The 21,110-nt window shown below is 61.0% G+C and overlaps 1 protein-coding gene across 2 annotated transcripts; it reads left to right on the plus strand.

The window, feature by feature from the left end:
• Window positions 1-618: 618 nt before the first annotated feature.
• ARAP3 (ArfGAP with RhoGAP domain, ankyrin repeat and PH domain 3) lies at window positions 619-21,039 on the plus strand. Of its 2 annotated transcripts, none has more exons than XM_027667628.1 (34): window positions 619-724; window positions 2,320-3,432; window positions 3,993-4,054; window positions 4,370-4,443; window positions 4,852-4,922; window positions 9,080-9,349; window positions 9,783-9,852; window positions 10,301-10,421; window positions 10,596-10,783; window positions 11,614-11,720; window positions 11,827-12,026; window positions 12,157-12,242; window positions 12,413-12,595; window positions 12,814-12,976; window positions 13,282-13,413; window positions 13,486-13,639; window positions 13,787-13,889; window positions 14,109-14,307; window positions 14,393-14,456; window positions 14,753-14,916; window positions 15,027-15,239; window positions 15,405-15,510; window positions 16,038-16,185; window positions 16,330-16,398; window positions 16,690-16,764; window positions 16,886-17,000; window positions 17,162-17,290; window positions 17,471-17,604; window positions 17,750-17,832; window positions 18,042-18,077; window positions 18,513-18,576; window positions 18,689-18,826; window positions 19,162-19,200; window positions 19,866-21,039. In XM_027667628.1, the coding sequence occupies exons 2-34, from the start codon at window positions 2,360-2,362 to the stop codon at window positions 20,430-20,432; spliced, it is 5,400 nt and encodes a 1,799-aa protein (XP_027523429.1). In that variant the 5' UTR covers window positions 619-724; window positions 2,320-2,359; the 3' UTR covers window positions 20,433-21,039. The 2 variants fall into 2 exon arrangements, with proteins under 2 accessions (XP_027523429.1, XP_027523430.1); XM_027667629.1 differs by having other exon boundaries at window positions 4,852-4,916; window positions 9,074-9,349.
• The last annotated feature ends 71 nt before the right edge of the window (window positions 21,040-21,110 follow it).

Below are 21,110 nucleotides of genomic sequence, written 5' to 3' on the forward strand. Positions count from 1 at the left end.
GGGCACCAGGAGTAGGATGGGGTGCTGCATCCCCAGCCTCCCTGCAGCTCAGGGAAGGTTTTGATGTTCCCAGCCAGCCCCAGTGCCAGTCTTCCCAAGTGCCCTCATGAGCATGAACAGTTTTCCCTCTTTCCTCCCACTTGGCAGCACCTTCCCAGCAGCTGTACCCTTCCCAGTCCTGTGCCATGGCAGGGACAGTGAATATCTTCTCTTTTCTCCAGCCAGGGGCAGAAACAGCAGATGGAGCTGAATACATCCAAGAACTTGAGAGATATCCCTCGACAGCACATCCTTGGAGTGTGGGTCTCAGGGAATCCTGGTCCCCCATGGCAATGAGTGTCCGAGGGCTCGCAGTGGGAAGCAGGACCCTTGCTGGGAAGGCAAGGGAAGAATGAGGAGTGAGCAAGGAGGGTGGGGGACAGCCCCTAAAAGGAGGGCAGAGCGTGGCTGAGGGACAGGACACGGGGCAGCATCATGCCTGGGAAGGGATGGGACAGGAGGGTGGGACAGGGATGGGGACCAGAGGGTTGGCCTGGAGGAGGGACCGGCAGTGGGAGGCGCAGGCTGGGTGCTGTGAAACCTGTCTGCACCAGCAGCAGTTCCTGCAGGGAACTGCCTTGGCATCACCCTGGAGCCCAGAGCAGGGCAGCCCTGGAGCCCTCAGCAGCACTACCACCATGCTGCTCCACCAGAGCCGGCCCTGGGGGGCTGCAGATCACAAGAGGTGAGGGCAAACCCTGAGGGTGGCAGGGGATGGGTGGGACAGACTTGGGGATGGTGGGGAAGGGACTGGGCCAGTCCATGCCCACTGCACTGGCTGGTCCACGTGGGTTTGTAGGGATGGGATGGTGTCCACCTGTCTGTGAGGTGCCACTGCCCATGGGCACGGCTGGACTGCCCCAAAGTGGCACCCCACAACTTGGTGCTCGGCACAGCCCAGGTACCCCCTGCCTGGGCGGGGGGGGGTCTCATGAGCCAGCTGAAGCCCCTGGCAGGACAGGCAGAGAGCAAAGCTGGCCACAGATCCCTCAGGGAGATATAGGCATGAGAAAGGAGGAAATTGCCCCATTTCATTGCCAGGCTACTGGGCAGAAGTGGGTACAACCCTTTAACCCTGTGGCACAAACAGCCCACATCGGTGCTGGGCCCTTTATGTAGGTCCTGCATCAACAGGCAGCCTTCCAGCTGCCATGTGCCCGTGCTCTGCTCTGCAAGTCCTGCTCCCCCAGCTCCTGCCGTGACTGTCCCTCCTTCCTCTCTGACAGCATCCCCCTCACGTGCTCGCAGCGACAGCGCTGCCTCTCCCAGGCACCTCGCCGTGGCAACCGCGGCACCCGGGCAGGCAGCGCTGGGGAGCCGGAGCTGCCCGTGCCGGGCGCGGGGGCTCAGCCCGGCTGTCCCTCGGCGGGTTTGGGACGCAGCTCCTGCGGGAGGGGGCAGGGGATGCGTGGGAGCGTGCAGGCAGCAGGAAGGAAGCCTGAGCCGAACAATAGAGGGAAATGGAGGAACTGGAAAAAGACCCAGTGGCAGCACAGTCAGCACAGATGGTTTAGTGCGGAGCCGCATGATTCATGGGAAAAAGGCCCTCAGCGCCCCGCGGGCAGCCCGCGGCTCTGTCCCGGGGCTGTGCTGCCAGATCGTTTGGGGATGGGGGTCCCTGGTGGGAGACGAGCCTGGTGGAACATGTCCCTCCGTGTCGATGTGCTGGCGGTGGGGGGTCCGTCCCGGCCAGGGGTGGGTGGGAGGCTGTCCCCCCTCTGCCTGCCCGTGAGTCATGCTGACCTCTCCCATGCCCTCACCAGCAGTGAGAGAGAGAGATTATGGTCTGGCCCTTCCGGCTGCAGAGCCCTCCCCGAGCCGGCCGGCACAGGAGCTCATCCCCTGGGAGGGGCCGTGCTGCTCCCCCCGTTATCTGCCCGGGACACCCCCGCGGCTGCGCCGGCTCTTGTCCTCCCGCCCAGCCCCGCGCTCGCCACAGCCCGGGATGTCCCAGCGCTCGGCGTCTGCTCGACCACCCGCTCCCCCGTGAGCCCCCGGGCGCTCGGTTCCTGCCCGGGCTCAGGTCACGGCCTCGCCGACAACGCGGGGCCAGATCCGGCAGCTCCGGGGAGGGGTGGAGAGGCTTGGGCTGAGGAACAACAGGATGCCGGCTCCTTGAGCTGGGAGGTGAGCGACTTCGGGGAGAGCAGCGAGGTGGGGAGATCTATGGAAGAAGCATCCTGCGCTCCCACTCGCAGGATCTGCGCCCTTCACGGCAGCTGAACCCACCCCCTTCCCTGGCTGCTACCCCCTCACCCCGTTTCTCTCCTCTTTGCACAGATGATGGGCTGAGCATCCCTTGCAGAGGCACCCCAGGGCCATGAGCTCCCCGTGTGGCCCTGACTCGGATATCGCAGACTGGCTGGCCACCATCCACTTGCAGAGGTACCGGGATGCCTTCAAACAGCACGGCTACCACGTGGCCAGAGATGCCGCCTCGCTGGACGGGCACGACCTGCAGCAGATCGGCATCACCGCCACCGGGCACCGCAAGAGGATCCTCAGCCTGGCGCAGCAGACGCGAATGCTGAGTCAATCCCATACAGGACGCGCAGCAGGAGACACCCCATCCCGAGCCACGGAGGCCCTGGTTGCCCCCCAGGCGGGCAAGGATGCCATGAAAGCACAGCCAGGAGGGACTACTGACACCTTTAGGACACAGCAGCGTGTTGCTGCTCCCAGCCAGGCATCGCCTGTAGAGAAGGACCCTGCTCCTCCCGTCGCGAAGCCGGTCCCCAAGCCGAGGACGGTTTTCCCTCGCTCAAAGCCCGAACAGGGATTAGTGCCCGTGCCACCAGCACGCTCCACGGTGCAAGCACGCGGCCCGGGCAGCGGCGGGGCACCTGCAGCCTTTGTGGTACTAGAGGGGTTCGTGCCTGGGGAGAGCTCCACGGATTTGGAGCGCCCGGAGCCCAGGCCAGCCCCACCGGCTGATCCAGGGGCAGCCGCGGCCATGGGTGTGATAACATCCCGACTGCGAGCTCGGGAGAGCCCTCGGGAGGAGACACGGCCATCCCCAGCTCCGAATCATGGACAAACCTTGGAGCCGTTGGAGAAATCCCCCCCGGTCGTGCCGTCTGTCCCACCACGGCACAGCCACAGGGTCCTGGCAGCTGAGCCCAGCCCTGGGAACGTGCCGGAGGGTCACCCCCGCTCCCACCCTCCCCTGCTCGCCGCAGCCGCCCCAGCCAGGAGAGATCCCTCGCCGTGCCCCAGGGCAGGAGCAGGGCAGGGCCGGCTGGAGATGGTGTCCAATGTCATCTACGAAGGACTGGAGCGCCCGGCAGCACCCGCTGAGGACTCGGGAGGGGAGGATGGTCCCCAGGGTGAGGTTCTCGCTCAGCCCCCGGCTCTGTCCCCGCAGGAGCTGACCCAGCCGGATGACAAGCCTGAGTAAGCAGATGCTTCCCCTCGCCCCTGGGAGTGTAGGGGGGGGGGGGGGTGCAGAGCAGCCAGAGGCAACAATCTGAAGAGCCCCCACCCTCGGAACCCCATCCCACCCCAGAGCCTGTGCCTGCCTGCCTCCAGGTGCCAGACAAAGCCCTTTCCCCACTCCCCCTGTGTCTTCCCCAAGCTCTGGATACAGCAGCTGGGATCCCTCTGATATGACAGGGTGGCCCTGGGCCCCTGGATGGCTCCTTCTGGTTGTGGGGAGAAGTTGCTGCCCTTTCCTTACCCCCCCAGCAGCAGGGCTGGAGGTCCCCAGCATGGTGAGGGGGTGACTGAGTGAGGGTTCTGGGGCTGGTTCCTACTGGGAAATGCCCAGGAGACAGAGCCTGGCAGGTCCCAGGGTGGAGAGGAGAAGGAAGCAAGGAGGGCACTGGGAGCAGGGAGGGGATGCTGCACATTCCAGGAGGCAAAACTGGGCTCAGCCTGGGTCAGGAGCAGCCTCCAGCCAGATGGGACCCTGCAGGCTCCCAGCCCAGCCCAGTAACCCCTCTCCTGTTTTCCAGCAGTCCCGGCTGGCCCAGCGGGGCCCTGCCCCCCGTCCCACAGAGACCCACTGGCAAGCCAGGTGAGAGCCCCAGGGCACTGGTGAGCACTGGGGACTTCCTGGTGTCCCAGGGAAGGGGGGAGAGGGGGACACACACACACCTTGCCGGGATCCTGCCCAGTGCTCCTACCTCACTCAGGGACTGGGGTGCCCCATTCCAAGGCAGCGCCCAACCCCACAAGTGTTTGCACTGGCATCTCTGTCGTGTCGTGTGCCCTTGATGTTGGGGTGCACTGTGGGCTCAGGGGGGTCCCCCTCCAATGTTGGGGGTCCTGGCTGGTCTCTCCCTCACCGCAGGCACCACTGACTGCCTTTCCCTCCCACGTCTCCCCACAGAGGTGAACGAGCAGCCCATCAGCCCCTACAGCAAGACCATCTTCGGGCACGTAGCCCCATCCCGGGACCTGAAGGTGAGGGCAGACTGTGGGGATGGTGGTTGTCCCCTGCTGTTACTCTCCATCCTACCAGCTGCTGCAAAGCTGGTACCCAGCAGTGCCTGGTGAAGGTTCTTCCCCAGAGGGTGGTTGGCACTGAACAGGCTCCCCAGGGCAGTGGACATGGCCCCAAGGCTGCCAGAGCTCAGGGAGTGTTTGGACAATGCTCTCAGGGACAGGGTGGGATTGTTGGGATGTCTGTGCAGGGCCAGGAGTTGGACTGGATGATCCCTGTGAGTCCCTTCCAGCTCAGGATATTCTGTGATTCTGTGCTGGGTTGGGGGTCACAGACTGAGCCCCCTGCGCTGTGGGCTGGGCAGGATGAGGAGATCTGGGATGGGAGAGGGTGCAGGGAGAGGAGATGTGACTGTTCTCTCCCCACAGGGTGTTGGCATCTCCGCTGGTCAGAGCTACGAGGCAGTGTCTGAGCTGGACCTGGAGCGAGAAGTCTGCAGGTGGGATCACACCCCTGGGCTACAGGGGCTGGGCTGGGCTCAGGGTCAGGGGTTTGCATGCCAGGGGACAGGGGACACCTCTGGGGACAACCTGAGAGGGAATGGGGGGTTTTCCCCCACCATAGAGCTGATCAGAAGTGTCTGGGATCAGGTCAGCAGCCTCCAGGAGAGCCGGTGGGTTTGGAAAGGAGAAGGAGCTGTGCTGGTGGGTGGCCCCTGGGGGGACAGGACTTGGCAACAAACATTGTGGGTGCACAGTTGAGACAGCACCAGTGGCAGTGGACACCTGCACACCCAGAGGAGCCTGGATTTGGCCTCTGAGTGTGGGAAAACACCACAGGCGACAGGGATTACTCATAAATGAGATAGTTCCGAGCTCCAGATGGAGGGATGTGCAACATCCGAAGGGTCCAGCATCATCAGATAAGCATTTGCTGTTCAGTCACACTGTTTTAGACACTGAAATTGTGAGGGGCACCTTTAAAATGCTTTTGAAATGTACTTTCCATACCTCCTGATAGCATCTCAGAAAGAGGAAGGAAAGCTGCTCTTCCCATTTCGGATGGGGAGGGTTCCTTTTCCTGTGTTGCTCAGAGAGGAGGAGGTGAGCTGCAGCTCTGTGTCCTTCAGCTCTAGCCGTGGCCTTGCTGGCCAGTGCATGCCCATGGCCCTTTCTGGCCCAGTGTTGGTCCAGCCCATCTCCTGCTCTGGGTGTTTGTCACTGATCCAGTGGCACGAAGCTGACACAGCCACAGACGGGGAACTGCGAATACCTGGGAACAGGAGTTTTGCAATCTCCTGTGGAACCTCTGAACCAGCAGTTCAGAGCAGAGCTGGGCACTGCCCTGTGGGTCAAAGTCTCCATCCAGTGGCTTCCAAGGAGTTGGGATCCAGAATATCCCAAGATCATTAGTCAGGCACTTGCAGCTGTGGACCCACCAGGGACTTTGCAGCCTGAGAAGAGGCAGGATGTGACTGTCAGCAGTGTCAGGGGCAGTGGCTCACAGGTTTTTTTCCTCCCAGACTGAGCACAGAGGCGGTTGGGGTGTGAGGAGTGGAAGTAGAGACAGAAAAGCCTTTGAAGACCTTTTGCATTGTGCTCCATTCCACATCCAGCTGCTCCAAGGCTTTCCTCCCTCAACCAGCCCCACTGGTCCGACCACAATCCCTTGGAGCAGAGCTATGGCCTCCTGCTCAGCTGCTGAGGGGCTGCTGGCCAGCCCTGGTCCTTCTCTGGGACCTCCTGATCCTCTCGTTCAGCACTCGTGTTTCTCCAGTTCAGCCAGTCCTCATCCTGCTGACTGGCAGTTGCTCACTGGGAATAACAGGAGGGTCTCCTGCAGCCCACAGATCTGCTTGTTACGGGAAATATTTCCCACTCCCAAACTTCAGAGAGTCCCTTCTTCCCCTTTCTTCTACCTGTGATAGCTCTTCTCACCCTGTTATGGGAGAGCTTTGTCTGGAGCCCTCTTGCTCTCTGGGTAGTGCCAGTGTTAGGGGTGGGCACAGCCACCTCACCAGCAACAAAATATCCTTAACAAAGAGGAAAAGGAATGCAAAATTCCCTGGGAAACTGAGAGCCAAGTCTCTGAGGATCCAGCAGAGCCTGGAGTTTAGGGAGGGATTTACCTGCTCTCACACTGACCACCTTCATCCAAGCTGGTGATGCTCAGCCCCCTGAAATGCTGGTGCCAAAGGCATCCCCTGCCCTGCTCCAGACATCAGTCTCACAGGAGAGAGGTGGTGGCACAGCAGTGTCTGTGTCACCCTGTGGAGCTCGAGGGACTGGATCAGACTCACCAGGCACCGTGGTGAGGATGGTGGACTCTACCCTGGTTTGCTCTGAGACCCTGGAGTGCTTCTCCCCACACCTCAAGGCATCTTCCCTTCAGGAAAAGAAACACTGGGAATGCTGTGTCCTTGACAGCCTATTCCTTACCTCCCTCCCTCCCTCCCTTCCTCCCTGCAGGTGCCCACTCGCAGGTTCATTGACCGTGACCTCCAGCTGATCCAGGATCAGCTCCTTGGTCCCCTCACCACCAGCAGGTCCCTTCCCTCCATCACCCAACCTCTGTCCTCCACCAGATCTCCCACATGAGCACAGAAAGGATGACATTGCCCCAACTCAGTGCACCTCAGGGATCACCCTCCAGGTTCAGCTGACCTGGAAATACCTTCTCCTGGCCCTGGGGACTCATTTGTCCCCAGGGTTACTTCACTGCCTGACACCAGCTGGAAGGACATTACCTGGCCTTTGCAGACTTGTTGTTTGGATGCTTCATCCACCAGCCCTGTCCTTGAGGCCAGAGCTGGGTCTTGGTGTGTTCCTGGGATGCTGAGAGACCCCACTCCAGCCAGACCACGGGCTTTGCTTGTCCCTGGCAGATGCTCCCTGTCCTCCAGCTCTTTATAGCTTCATTGGCTGTAAGTCATGGCTCAGGAAGGGGCTGTTATGGATTTTATCTGCTTTTTCTCTTGCTCTGACCCATTCCCTGGGTCTGTCTCCCCCTCAGCCGTGGCACTCAAGGCTGATGTCTGCCTCTGACTCACTGAGCTGCCCTATTGCCTGGCCAGTCCCTCCTGAAGAAGCTGCAGACCAGGCTGGGACTGCAGCCAGATGACTCACCCTGCCAAGGCTCTGTTATGCTAATTAAACAGTAATTTTCCTTGTGCTTTGAGCCTTCCAGCCACTCGTGGCCATTTCTTGTCCTTCCTTTGGCTGCAGACACTAGAGCCAAACAGGCTGTTTTCCCTCTCTATCACCTCCTCATCCCATACACCACCCCACTTCTCCAAGAACCCACCTGCAGCCTGGGTGGCTCCAGCCCAGCATCCTCCCAGACAGACTCGCTCCTCTCCCATGTGGATAAGGGACATCTGATGTCTCATGGCCTCACAAGGTGCCTGTCCAGGGCCAAAGCACAGATCCATGCACAGCCTTGGCTCCTAGGATGAGTCAGTGCCCAAAACCAGGTGTTGGGAGAATTTGGGATCCTTCTGCTCCCAAAGCGTTTCTAGTCATGCATTCACACTGGAGGCAGTTTCTCCTATTCAAGGGGTTTCTCCTTAACAGATTTCTCCTTCTGTAAGGAGGAGTCCCACAGGTCAGCTGCTCCTTTCCCACGTGCTCCTGAACCTTGCTCCTGCTGGCTTTATCTGATGTTCCCCAGCTCCTGTGTGCTCTCCTTGTGAACCTGCCCCCATCACTCACCCTGTCCCCCTGGACATGCCCAGCCTGCTCAGGTGCTCCTCAGGCAGAAGTTGGGACAGGGCTTGGACCTTCCTTGTTGCCTTTCTTGGAGCCTTTCTTTCATCCTGGCACTGGATTCCACAGTGGAATCCTGGGTGCTCTCCTGTGGGTGCTGGCATGTTCTGCCTTCCATGGCTCTCTTCCTGCCCATCACCATTTCACCTGGGCAGCTCCCCTGAGCTCCTGGGACTGTCAGACATTTTCCACCACGTTTCCTTTTCAGGGAAAGAAAAATGACTGGAAAGAAAAATGAGAGGGCTGATGGGAAGGGGCAGCCTTAGCCCTGGTTTATTTTTATAATTTCCTTTTATTGTTGTGGTTGGAGAGGCTCAGCAGGCCTGGCTGGGGGGGTTTAGAATGGCTTCTCAAGGAGATAGAGATCTTGGATTCCCAAGGTGCAGGAGCTCCACTGGCCCATCTTTCCATCTCAATTCTTTTACAGGGCATTTTGGCTGGGCACAAGAGCAGGCACAAGGTGTTGTGGCAGAAAGATCTTCACAGTTCCAGGAAGTTTGGAGGGGCAGAGGGAGAGGGGCTGAGAGCCCTGGTGAGGAGGGAGCTGGGATGGGTGTAGAGCAGGGAATAGGACATGGGGCTGGGGAGCTGCCTGGCTTTGGTTTGCTGCCTGTGAAGAGGGGAAGGAGGTAATGCCAGGGATTTGGAGGTGTGTGATAGCCCCAACCTTGCCATGATGTAGGACTGGCTGAGCCATGGGCTGCTGATGGCCTCATGGGCACTGAGCCCTTGTCCCACCCTGCTCATGGAGACGCAAACACCCACATCCCTGGGTGCCCCGAGCGCTCAGGACGGGGTCAGGGGCAGTATGAGGTGTCGCCAGATGGGATGGGATTAGCCAGGAGCCTGCATGGTGAGCAGCCTGGCTCCCTCACAGCCCCATCTGCCACAGGACAAGCAGCGAGTGCAGCAGCGAGGGACGGAGCGAGGACGAGGAGACCCGGAGCCGGCTCATCGACCGCATCGTCCAGAACGACACCGAGGGCTATTCCACCGTGGAGGCACCACGGGCTGAGGGGGCCCCCTTCAGCCTCCCAGCCCATCTCTACCCAGACGAGGTGCTGGACGACCTCACCATCTCCCCCTACGCCAGCTTCACGTCACTCTCCGAGCCCCGGCCCACCATGCTCAGCGGCTGGCTGGACAAGCTCTCCCCACAGGGGTACGTGGGAGGAATCACAGAATGGGTTGGGTTGGGTTGAGAGGGATGTCAAAGCTGTCCTGTGGGTGCTTGGGTGTCCCAGTTGCCATGACTCTCTCAAAGCTCATCTTGTTCCCTCCCCCTGCCATGGGCACGGACACCTTCCACTAGACCAGGTTGCTCCAAGCTGTGTCCAGACTGCCCTGGAACACTTGCAGGGGTGGGATGGGGCAGCCTCCATAAGTAAAACCCCCTTGGGTGAGGTGGCCACGCTGGTCATTGTGCTACTGGGGCAGCCAGACCTCCCTGTGGGAGGAGAACCCTCTTGGGTACCCCAGCTGTGCTGCAAAGCTCTCTGTGTAGCCATCCTTGCGGGAAGGGGGGATCTGTGAGCAGATATGGGGTCCTCGGGGGGATCATCCTCTTCCCAACAGTTTTTCTGCCATCCCAACAGGAACTATGTCTTCCAGAGGCGCTACGTCCGTTTCGATGGGAAGAACCTGATGTACTTCAGCAGTGAGAAGGTACAGAGGAGCAGGATGGGGCAGGGTGGGGAGGCTGCACCGTGCCTTGGCACCACAGGGGCTGCTATATCCCCTTTGCCTCCCCTTGTCCTTCTGTGAGGAGCCAGCAGTGCTTTACCATCCCCAGGGTGGAGCAGCCATGGCCCTGAAGCCTGGTGGGCTCCTAAAACAGGCTCAGCCATAGGAAGCCCAGGATAGCAAGGGTCCCTCTGCCAACAGGGAGCAGGAAAGGGAGGGTCCTGCTGGCTCACAAATCCTGGGGCAGACTGAAAATAGGATGCCAGCCACGGATCCGTCCTTTCCTGAATCCTTGGCTCCCACCTGGCTGCTGGTGCCCCCTGGGCTGTGCTGTGAGGCAGCACCCAGGGGATGTGGAGGATGAGCCAGGTTGTGGGGGTGCCCTGTGGGGAGGGCAAAGGGGGTTAACCCTGCCTGGGGCCCGTTCCAGGAGCCCTACCCCAAGGGGGTGATCCCACTGTCCGTGATCGAGATGGCTCGTTCCAACAAGGACAACAAGTTCCAGGTTGTCACCAGCCATCGGATCTTCGTCTTCCGTGCTGAGAACGAGGGTAAGTGAAAACCCAGACCCCCAGTCCCCAAAGAACCCTCCCTGCCTCCCTCCTTCATCCGGAGCATCCCAAGGGCAGCTCTCACCGCATCCCTGCCGTGCCTGCCGGGTGCTCTGCTCCATGCCAGGGCTGTTGGGAAGGGCTCAGCCCTGCTCCCTCATGCCTGGTCCCCAGCCCAGAGGAATGAGTGGTGCTCCACGCTGCAGAAGAAGGTGATAGACCAGTGCCTGGTGGGGTCCCGACCCCGGCCTGCCAACACCGCTCACTGCCAGAAGTCGGGGACCCTGGAGCTGAAGGGCCAGAAGTCCAAGGTGTTTGCAGCCCTGAGCCTGCCCGAGATGTGGCTGTACAAGAGTGAGCAGGTTCGTGGCCAGAGTAGACCCCCAGCTGGCACAGAGGCCTGTGCCAATGGCAGATGGGATGGCAGGGATGGACGGAGCTTAGCCAGGGTTGGTGCCAAAGAGGGAGCAGAGAGGAAAAGGATGGGCACAAGAAAGGGAATGGCAGGGCAGGAAGATGGAGATCCTGCACAGGGCAGCAGTATTGGATACCAGGAGTGGACCACCCTCCTCATCTCCTCTCTGTCACCAAATTATCGTCATCTCTGCCAGGTGCTTTGGTCTCAGTCACACCAAGGCATCCCAATCCATGGCAGGGCGGGTGGGTCACTGAGCACGGAATCAGCAGCAAACACACCCACAGCAAGGGGTGTCTGCCCCATGGGAAGCAGCAGGGCACTGTCAACTCACACCCTGCTGCTGCCCACAGAACCCCCACTTCCTTCCTGCTCAATTTTCTCACCTTTCTGGGTTTTTTTCCATCACCTCATTTCCAGGTTGCCCAGTAGTCAGCATCAGCTCTGAGGTTTTGGCTCAGGATGATGCTTGTCTTATGAGTGTCCCTGACTCAAATCCCAAAAACAGAAGGACCTGGATAGCTGGGTTTCAGGGGCTGAAATGCAGAACTTGCATTTCATTTGAAGGCATAACGTATTTGCAGAGTGCTTTATGTCAGGCCACATGAGGTGGCTGAGACGTGCAGGGTCTTGTCCAGGCAAAGCAGGGACGGGATGATGGGGGTACCGGAGGCAGCTCCATGACTCTGGCCCCAACATCACGGGCGTGTCCAGGGTGGTGTGTCCACCATGGCTGTGGCACTGCAGGACCAACAGCAGTGTCACTCTGAATTGCAGTTCTTCAAAATGGGCATTGGCATGTTCTTCATTGAGATGCGTGGCTCCACCATCCGCGAAGCCAAGAACCGCAGCTTCGAGCTCATCACTCCCTCCAAAACATTCAGGTATCCCCGGCACCCAGCTGGGATGAGGTGGGAGGAGCAGCCAGGTGCCAGACCTGGGTGCTGGTTGCTGCAGTGCCCTGAGTTTTGGCTGTGCTGGTGCCCACAGTTTCGTGGCAGAGTCGGAGCGGGAGAAGCGGGAGTGGATGGAGGCGCTGCAGGAGGCCATGGCTGAGATGCTCTACGACTATGAGGTGGCAGAGAAGATCTGGTCCAACAAAGCCAACAAATACTGTGCAGACTGCTGGGCTCAGAGTCCTGACTGGGCATCCATCAACCTCTGCGTGGTCATCTGCAAGCAGTGTGCAGGTGGGGACATCTCCCCGGGGGGCACATGGTGGCCTGCTTGGGCAGGCGGGTGCTGGTTGGAGTATGGGCACAGCTTGGGTCCCAGTTCCCTGGCAGGGTCAAGGGGTGCTCACTCTCCTGCTCCCCGCAGGGCAACACCGCAGCCTGGGCTCCAACATTTCCAAGGTGCAAAGCCTGAAGCTGGACACCAGTGTCTGGTCCAATGAAATCGTACAGGTAGAGGCACTCGGGGCAGGGCACCGGGGCTGGCACGGTGTGCTCTGGGGCCAGGCTGCTCCTCTAGCAGGGCAGCAGCCCCATGGTCTCTGTTGGGGTGCAGGAACACTGGGAATCCTGCTCCTCCCGCTGGCCCTGGTGCTCACCATGACCACGGGGCTCTCCTGCAGCTCTTCATCGTGCTGGGAAACAACCGAGCCAACCGGTTCTGGGCCGCTCGGCTCCCGGCGAGCGAGGCCATCCACCCGGACAGCAGCGCCGAGCAGAGGCGGGAATTCATCTCCCGCAAGTACCGGGAGGGACGGTACCGTCTGCCCCATCCCCACTGCCCCACCCAGGAGGACGTGCTCCAGGTAGGGGCCACCTCAGGGTACCGGGGTGCTGGGAACCATCCCAGAGCTCCTGGTTTGAGATGCCAACACCTCCTGCCTGGCTGTGCATGCGCACACCCTTGTGCCAGGCATATCTTGGGAGGTTGTGCCCCGGTTTGCCTGCCTTCAGACGTCCCTAGGAGTGGTCTGGGGTCTCCATGAGCCGGGACGTGGTCCCTAAAGGCACTATCTCATCCCAGGCACTGTGCACTGCAGTGGCAGGACCGACCCTCCTCAAGACCATCCTGCAGTTCTTCTCGTCCTCAGAGGTTGGTCTGGCATCTGACCCTGCTGCCAGCGAGGTGGCCCCAGGGGCTGACCTTTGGTGGGGATTGGAGAGCAAAAGGCCCAGGAACCTTCCAGGTAATGAGGACCCTCGAGCCCCATCTGTGATGGGGATGCTTCCTCCTTGCCATTGCCCCTGTCCCCCTCAGCACACCCCAAGGCTGGGGACATCATCAGGTGCTGAGGCTCCCTGGGCACCCCACCTGGGACTCTCTTTTAGGATGGGGCAAAGCAGTGGTTCCTCTGCAGCCCCTTTTCAGGGAAGCCCATGCCTGGCACACCCCCTTGCCCACACCTCCATGAGTGGGGTCTCCCGACCCCTCTGGTACCCGCAATTTGGTGGGTGCCTGCTCCCACCCCACTCTCAGTGCCGTGCCCCGCAGGGAGCCCCCGCGCACGGGAACCGGGTCCAGAGGGCGTCTACAACGAGATCACACAACCAGTGACACACAGCGGGTACCTGCACCGGGCCACGGCCCCCCCAAAGCTCCCAGGTGCCAAGAAGAGCAAAGAGGGTGAGTGTGGGGAGTGCAGGAGGACATCCAGGGTGTGCCCATCCTGGTGCCACTGACCCCATGTTCCCACAGACTTCCAGCGCACGTGGTGCTCCCTGGAGAGATCCCTGCTCTTCTTTGAGACAGAGAAATGTACCGAGCCCCTGGGCCACATTGAGAGTGGGGACCTCCTCTCCCTCGGTGTCAGCAGAGCCCAGGCACTCACCAGCCCCTGCCCCACTGAAAGGTACGCCCAGCTGTGCCCCCACCGCGTGCCCAGAGAGCCTGGGGGCACACGGAAGGCTTTGCTCCTGCTGGGTGCAATGGTCTGCTCTGGCTCTGGGTGCAGGGTCGGGGTAGGGGCTGCCCTGATGGGCTGGTTCATCCTCTGCAGGTTTCGCTTCACTCTCGAGCTGTTCCTCGCTGGGGAAAAAGTGCAGCAGCTGGGAACTGATGGGCCTGAGACACTGCAGGCTTGGGCCAGTGCCATCGGCAAGGTGAGCCAGCCCCAGCCCCAGCACCCTGCTGTGTCCCCAGGATCTGTCCTCACTTCCCCGTTGTGATTCCTTCCATACTCTTGATCTGCTGTGGGAAGCACCCTCCTCCCTTTCCAGGGGTTCTCCTCCTCCCTGGTGACCTGCCCCATCCTCATGGGAGCCATCACTCAAGGGTTGAGCCCTGAATTCACCCAGCTCGTCTCTCACTCCGTCCCACAGTGGTTCACACCCATGAGCTGTCACTGCCTGCTGGGCTACGAGTTCCAGCGTGTGGGCCAGCTGCGCTACAAGTGCATGCTCAACCCTGAGAGGTGGCAGCAGGCCTTCTTCATCCTCCAGAAAGCTCACCTCTTCATCTGCCCCGCCGAGGAGGACGGGGCCGAGGACAGCATCAACCTCCGGCGGCTGCAGGAGCTCAGTGAGTGCTGTCACAGCCCGGCACAGGCACCGCGCGGTGCTGGCCGTGCACGGCTCTAACCCCTCCACCCCTCACCCCAACGCAGGTCTGGTTCCCCCCACGGAGACTCCAGACAAGAAGGAGATGCTGATCCTGGTGGAGATGGGGAGGTGAGTCCTGGCTGTGGGAATGATGGGGAATGAGCCAAGCAAGCCCAGCAGGCTGCCCAGGGCAGAGCCACTTATGCATGGGTTGATGCTGATCCAAACCCCATGGTGGGGATGCTACTGGGACAGCAGATCTGTGACCAAAGGGTTTGCAGAGGTCACTCCAGCCTGGGTCTCTTGATGGGGTAGCGTTTCCCTCGGCTCAACCTGGCTGTGCCTTGCTCCCTGTCCCAGGCAGGAGGGGATAACCTGCCCCTCCGGCAACGTTCATTCCCTCTTTTCTACCTTGTTGTTCTCAGGACGTTTTACCTGCAGGGCTTGTCACGGGTGGACTCTGCAGCGTGGTACACGGACATCCAGGCCTCGGCAGGGGGCCGGGGCAACGCGCTGCGGGACCAGCAGCTGAGCCGGGGGGACATCCCCATCATCGTGGACAGCTGCATCGCCTTCATCACCCAGTACGGTGAGCACCGCACGGCTGGAACAGCCCCCAACGCACCGCGGGGGCCACCAGCCCCACTGGGGATTATCTGAGCAGGACCCAGCCCCTGTGACCCCCTGTCCCTGTCCCAGGGCTGCGGCACGAGGGGATTTACCGCAAGAACGGAGCCAAGTCGCGGATCAAGGTACTGATGGAGGAGTTCCGGCGGGACGCCCGCAATGTCAAGCTGCGCATCAACGACAACTTCATCGAGGACGTCACTGATGTCCTGAAGAGGTTCTTCCGGGAGCTGGAAGATCCCATCTTCACCCTGGAGCTGCACCCGCAGTGGAAGGAGGCTGCAGGTACCTTCTTTACCCGTCACTGCTCCCATGCTGAGCCACCTGCCCGGGTTCCCTGGGGCCAGTGTTCCTCAGGGCAGGATCCTGGCGCCAACCCTGGTCACCTCTGTATCATCTCTGGATCTGCTGGTCTCAGCAATGATCCATGACATGGGTTCCTCCCTCCAGAAATCCCCTCGAAGCCCCAGCGCCTGGAGCGGTACAAGGAGCTCATCCATCGCCTGCCCCGCCTCAACCACAAGACCCTGGCTGCGCTCATTGGGCACCTCTACCGGTCAGTGGGCCACCTCCCTGCAGGGTAACCCGGTCCAGCCAGGGTCCCCAAGAGCAGTCAGCATTGTGGGGTCTCCCTGCTTCCCAGGGAATGCTGCCTTCCAACCCTGAGAGACAGGAGGAGCCCCATTCCCGTGCCCTGACATGCCAGCCCTCTGGATGGTGCTGGAACATGCTACTCTGGGACACCTTGAATGTTCCTAAAGTCATCCTGCAGCAAGGGGGAATGACAGGAGGTTTGGGACTAGGGGACACCCCCCTGTGGGATGTAGACTTCACTAAATGCCCAAAACAGAACACTAAATTCCCATTCCTGACTCAGCAGCTGAGGTGGGGCTCTTGTCTGGTTTGATGGCAGTGGGAAGTTCTCATAACAGGAACTGCCTGGCTTGAAGTTCCCGTTGTTGGTGGACTGGGTAGATTCGAACTGTTTTTCAGGAGAATTTGTATGAGGCAGGGGAGGGTGGATGGGGCTGAAACCCCATCAAGAGTGGGACCAGCCCCTCACCTCTGTGCTCCTTGTCCCAGGGTGCAGAAATGTGCAGACCTCAACCAGATGAGCACCAAGAACCTGTCACTGCTCTTCGCTCCCAGCCTCTTCCAGACCGATGGCAAAGGGGAGCATGAGGTCAAGGTGATGGAAGATCTCATCGACAACTACGTCAGCATCTTCAATGTAAGCAGGGCCCTGCCAGCCCCCTCCAGCTCCCCTTACATCCCCCCATACTGCCCACCTCTGCCTCCCCTGCATTCCTCCATCCCGGCCTTGTGTCCTCCATGTCCCGCTCCACATTGACCCTGCTCATCCTTCCTCCGGCAGATTGACGAGGACCAGGTATCCCAGATGGATCTGGAGAACAGCCTGATCACCACCTGGAAGGACACGCAGGTACTACAGAGGTGCTTGCTGGCCCCCACCACACCAGGGATCCCCGGGCTGGTGGGACTGACTGGAGGGTGGGGACATTCCCAGCTGCCCACCCTGGGTCCCCACTGTCCCACACCAGATATTTGGGAAAGGACCTTCCCCACTTGTCTTCCCTTTACCCATCACCTTGAGGCTCCTGCCCAGGGGAGAAGCAGCCCCAGCTTCTTAAGAGACCATCACCAGCCCCTGGGATGATGTGATGTGCTCAGCACCCGTGCCAGCATGGCACCAACACCACCCGCTCTTCCCCAGCTCTCACAGGCAGGTGACCTCATCATCGAGGTTTACCTGGAGCAGAAGCTGCCCGACTGCTGTGTCACCCTGAAGGTGAGTCCCAAAGGAGAGCTGTGCCGGGGGGAGAGAGGAGGGACTCAGGCTCTGGGTGCAGCCTGTCCCTGGGACCCATCCTGCCACTGCCCACCGCAGCTCCCCGTGTGTCTGGCCCCAGGTGTCCCCCACAATGACAGCGGAGGAACTCACCAACCAGGTGCTGGAGATGCGCAACGTGGCAGCCAGCCTGGACATCTGGCTGACCTTCGAGGCGCTGGAGAACGGGGAGCTGGGTGAGCCTGGTGGGATGGCACAGGGGGATACCCCTGGCGTGGCTGGGCTGGTGGGAAGGAGGTGTGGGACAGGGGGAGGAGGCTTTGTGCTGGTGGCAGGGGGAATGTGGACTGGCACAAGGAATGGGGACAGAGAGATGAGAGTGTCTCTGCATCCCCAGAGAGGCCCCTGCACCCCAAGGAGAAGGTGCTGGAGCAAGCTTTGCAGTGGTGCAAGCTCCCGGAGCCCAGCGCCGCGTACCTGCTGGTGAGGAAGGTCCCCATTGGTGAGGGCAGCTGTCTATTCACAGGTAAGGCAGTCACAAAGGGTCCCAGCTCCTGGGGTGTCCCCAGAGATGGACAGCTCTGCTTGAGCTTCCCCTTGCCCTGGCCACTGCACTGCAGCCACCAGGGTCACATCCCCGAGACCCACAGTGGGATCTTCCTGCCCCTCCCAGCCCCCCTGACCCCCATCTCCTCACACTGGGCAGGTGTCAAGCGTGAGAGCCCCAAGTGTGGGCTGCTGAAATGCCGTGAGGAGCCCCCCAAGCTGCTGGGGAACAAGTTCCAGGAGCGCTACTTCGTGATCCGGGACCGGAGGCTGCTGCTGCTCAAGGAGAAGAGGGTACCCAGGGCATGGACCTGCACCCCGAGGGCAGGGGAGAGGCAGGGAGAGGGAGCCTGGGGACAACAGTGGCATGGTGGTGGCTGTCCTCCTGGCAGGGAGGCTGGCACCAAGCTGGGCTGACCCATTGCATTTCCCTCCCCAGAGTTCCAAGCCAGAGCGGGAGTGGCCCCTGGATGCAGCCAAGGTTTACATGGGCATTAAGAAGAAGCTGAAGCCACCAGCCCAGTAAGTGGGTCCTTCCCTGGCCATGGCACTGGGGCATGAATCCCTCAATCCTTGCACCTGCCACATGAACCCACCTGCTGGGAGCATCCCAGGCTCCACCTGGACCCAAAGCTGTGACAAACCTGGGCCTGTGGGACCACTGCCCACAGCCCTTGGGCTGTGTCTGAGCTTGGCACTGCTGCCCCACAGCCTGTCTCTTCCTTTCCCAGGTGGGGTTTCACACTGACCCTTGACAAGCAGCAGCTGTGAGTATCTGCCCCTGCCATCCTGGGGCTGGAGGGATGTCAAGATCTATCCCCAGTGTTAGCGGGATTGGCACAGCCAGGGGCAGTGCTACAGGGCCCTGGGGTCTGGCAGAGCTGGGGCAGGCCAGAGCCAGAGTGGTGGGGCCACAAGCACCCTGGCACAAGGTGGGAGCCAGGCTCCAGGGGTAATCCATCTCCCTACTACACACCTTTCCCACCTCCCCATCCCCACCAGCACCCCTGGGACATGCTGGGTGCTCAACAAGCTCTCACCTTGCCCTGAAGCAGCGATTTGGGCGTGCAATGAGTTTCAGAGGTGCAGCTCCACGGGGTGCAGCTGTGCCTGACAACCCCAGACTCACAGACAAGGTGACAAAGGCACATGGGTCCCACTGGCCCTGCTCTCTGGCAACTTCTCTGCTGTCTCCTCTGCAGGTGCCTGGTGTGCTCGGGGCAGGCTGAGCTGTGGGACTGGACCACCAGCATCCTCAAGGCTCAGGTGGGTGCAGGGCTGGCTGTGCCACCCAGATGGGCAGGGCTGGGATGGGCTGGGATGGGGCTGGCAGGGTAACCTGGCCTGACCCCCGTGCCCACCCTGTCCCTGTGCACAGCACGACGACCGGCACCCCGTGATCCTGCGCCGACGCTCCTCCTCCGACCTCGCCAAGCAGAAGTTTGGCACGATGCCCCTGGTGCCCCTGCACGGGGACAGCACCGACGCCACCATGCTCTCTGCCAACCAGACCCTGGTAAAGCCCCCGCAGCTCCCCCTGCCCACGGGTGCTCCTGCACCCACCCAGGTCCTTGCACCCATCCCAAGACCGTGTGCCCACCCCAGAGCCAGTGGGGTGGGTGTGTGCTGCCCGGCTCCGCTGGGTGCTGTGGGTGTGTGTCCCTGTGCTCGGCAGTGTGTGTGCTGGGTGCTGTGTGCTGGGTGCTGTGCTCATGTCTGTGGCAGCTCTCTGTGCCTGCAGACCCCACATGGGGGGTGCTGGACCCCACTGCCCCTCCTCTGCCTGCTGAGACCCCCTGGCCCTGCCCCATGCCCTCTGTGCTTACCTGTGCCCGTCTCCTCTGTTTCCAGCGCCGCCTGCACACACGAAGGACTTTGTCCATGTTCTTTGTAAGTACCTGCACATGTGGAACGTGTCTGTGCCTGGCTTTGCACTGCTCCTGCTGGCTACAGCAGCCAGGGCTCACCTACAGCATCCCACCTATGCCCAGGCCATGCTGCACGTGCTGTGTGGCAGAGGGGGTACCCATCGCTCTGCATGTCCTGCACCTGGGGATGGGGGTCCCTGCATGATCCCGCTGTGGGCAAGCAAGACCACAACAGTCCAGCCCAGTTCCCAGAGCCTCTCTCACTGGGCACACATTGCCCAGAGGGGATCAGTGTAAGAAATACAAGGAAACAGGTTTGGGTCCTCCTCCTCATTAGGTTATTACTGGATTTCACCTCACCTGGCTTTGTGCTCTACATGGGCATCCACCTGCCCTCCCCACACCAGACCCCCTCTGCCAAGGGGTGCTAGGCTGGTGGCATGGACTGTGCCTTGGCAAGGACCAAAATGCTCCCCCTCCATCAGCAATGGGGAGGAAAGGGGCAGCAGTGCCTGAGCCAAGAGACCTGGTGGAGGGTGGGTCCTCTGTGGGCATCGGCCCCATGGTGAGGGGCAAAGCTTCCCAGGCAGTGCCCGAGTGCAGGGAGGGCAAGGTGAGGGGGGACGGAGGGGCCTAGCTGAGCAGTGTGTTCAGTGCCCCTCACCCTGACCCCCCTGCCCTCCCCAGCCCATGAAGATTCACCAGGACTCCCTGGAGGAGCAGCAGGAGAAGGAGGTGGACGCTGATCCTGTCTACGAGGAGGTGGGGAACTTCCCCGAGCTGGCCGTGCTGGACCTGGGGCAGGGGCTGCTGGCAGACCTGTCGGCCATGCCCCCCGTGGACAGGTCCAAGAAACCAGCCCCATTCCCTGAGCAGCCCCCAGCCACCCCACTGCGCTCCTCGCTGCCTGCCAGCCCGGCCCGGAGGGTGACAGGTCCCTCTGTCACCAAAGCCGTGTCCCTCGAAAGGGGCTTGAACCTGGAGAGCGGCAGAGCTCCGACCCAGGGGCTCAGACCCACCAAAACAGCCTCTCTGGAAAGGAATGTGGAGCCTTCCCTGGCACTGGACAGGGACTGGGAGCAGGCAGCCACACCGGGGAGCAGTCCCGGTGCAGAGAGCTCCCTGGAGCTGCCCAGGAAGAGGAGCCTGCAGCCTCCCTCGCCCATCAATGACAAACTCATCCAGGAGCTCAGCAGCGTCATCCTCAGGAAGAGTGATGGCCAAACCCCGGGGCCGGGCCAGCCGGTGACGTGACCCGTGACCCGCCGTGCCAAAGGGGCAGCCACTGACCTGGGTGGCAGCGATGATGGGTCCTCCATGCTCCCAGATCACGGAATCCACACTCTCCTCCTCCTTACACTGGAGCCGGGCAAGGATTGGGGACTGGTGGCCACCAAGGGACTCTTGGGGACCGGCATGCTGAGCCCTGGTACCCCCTCCTGGGAGGGCTGGGGATGCTGCCACACGTGCTCTCTCGCTCATGAGTGGCACATCTGTCATGGAGCCCAGCACCGAGGGAAGCAAGTAAAAGGGAAAATAAAAGTGGAAACATGGTGCCTGCATGTTTTGGCAGCACTGCACCGTGTCAGGCAGGGAGGCACACGGTGTCTGCCAGCACAGGGGAACACAGTATGTCCCCTCTCCAGCACTGGGCTCATGGGGCAGGGTCAGGACGCCCAAGTCACTCCCCTTTCCCTTCTTGTATTTACTGTGGCATATTTTGGTGAGGGAGGGGGCAACAGGAGCAGGGCTGGCCGTGTGTGCCCAGCATGTAGTCCGGCGATGGAGGACAGCCTCTGCTCAGGGAGGGGGTTTATACCTGTTCCTGCCACCAGCAGGGAGAAATAAAGGTTTATTTGTACTCTGGAGGGTTTGGTCACTGCAGGAGGAGTGGTGAGGGATGCCAGGGTGTGGCAGGTGGGGAGATAAGGG

The sequence above is a fragment of the Corapipo altera genome, unplaced genomic scaffold, assembly GCF_003945725.1.
Source record: "Corapipo altera isolate COAL_440 unplaced genomic scaffold, ASM394572v1 160, whole genome shotgun sequence".
Taxonomy (NCBI): Eukaryota; Metazoa; Chordata; class Aves; order Passeriformes; family Pipridae; genus Corapipo; species Corapipo altera.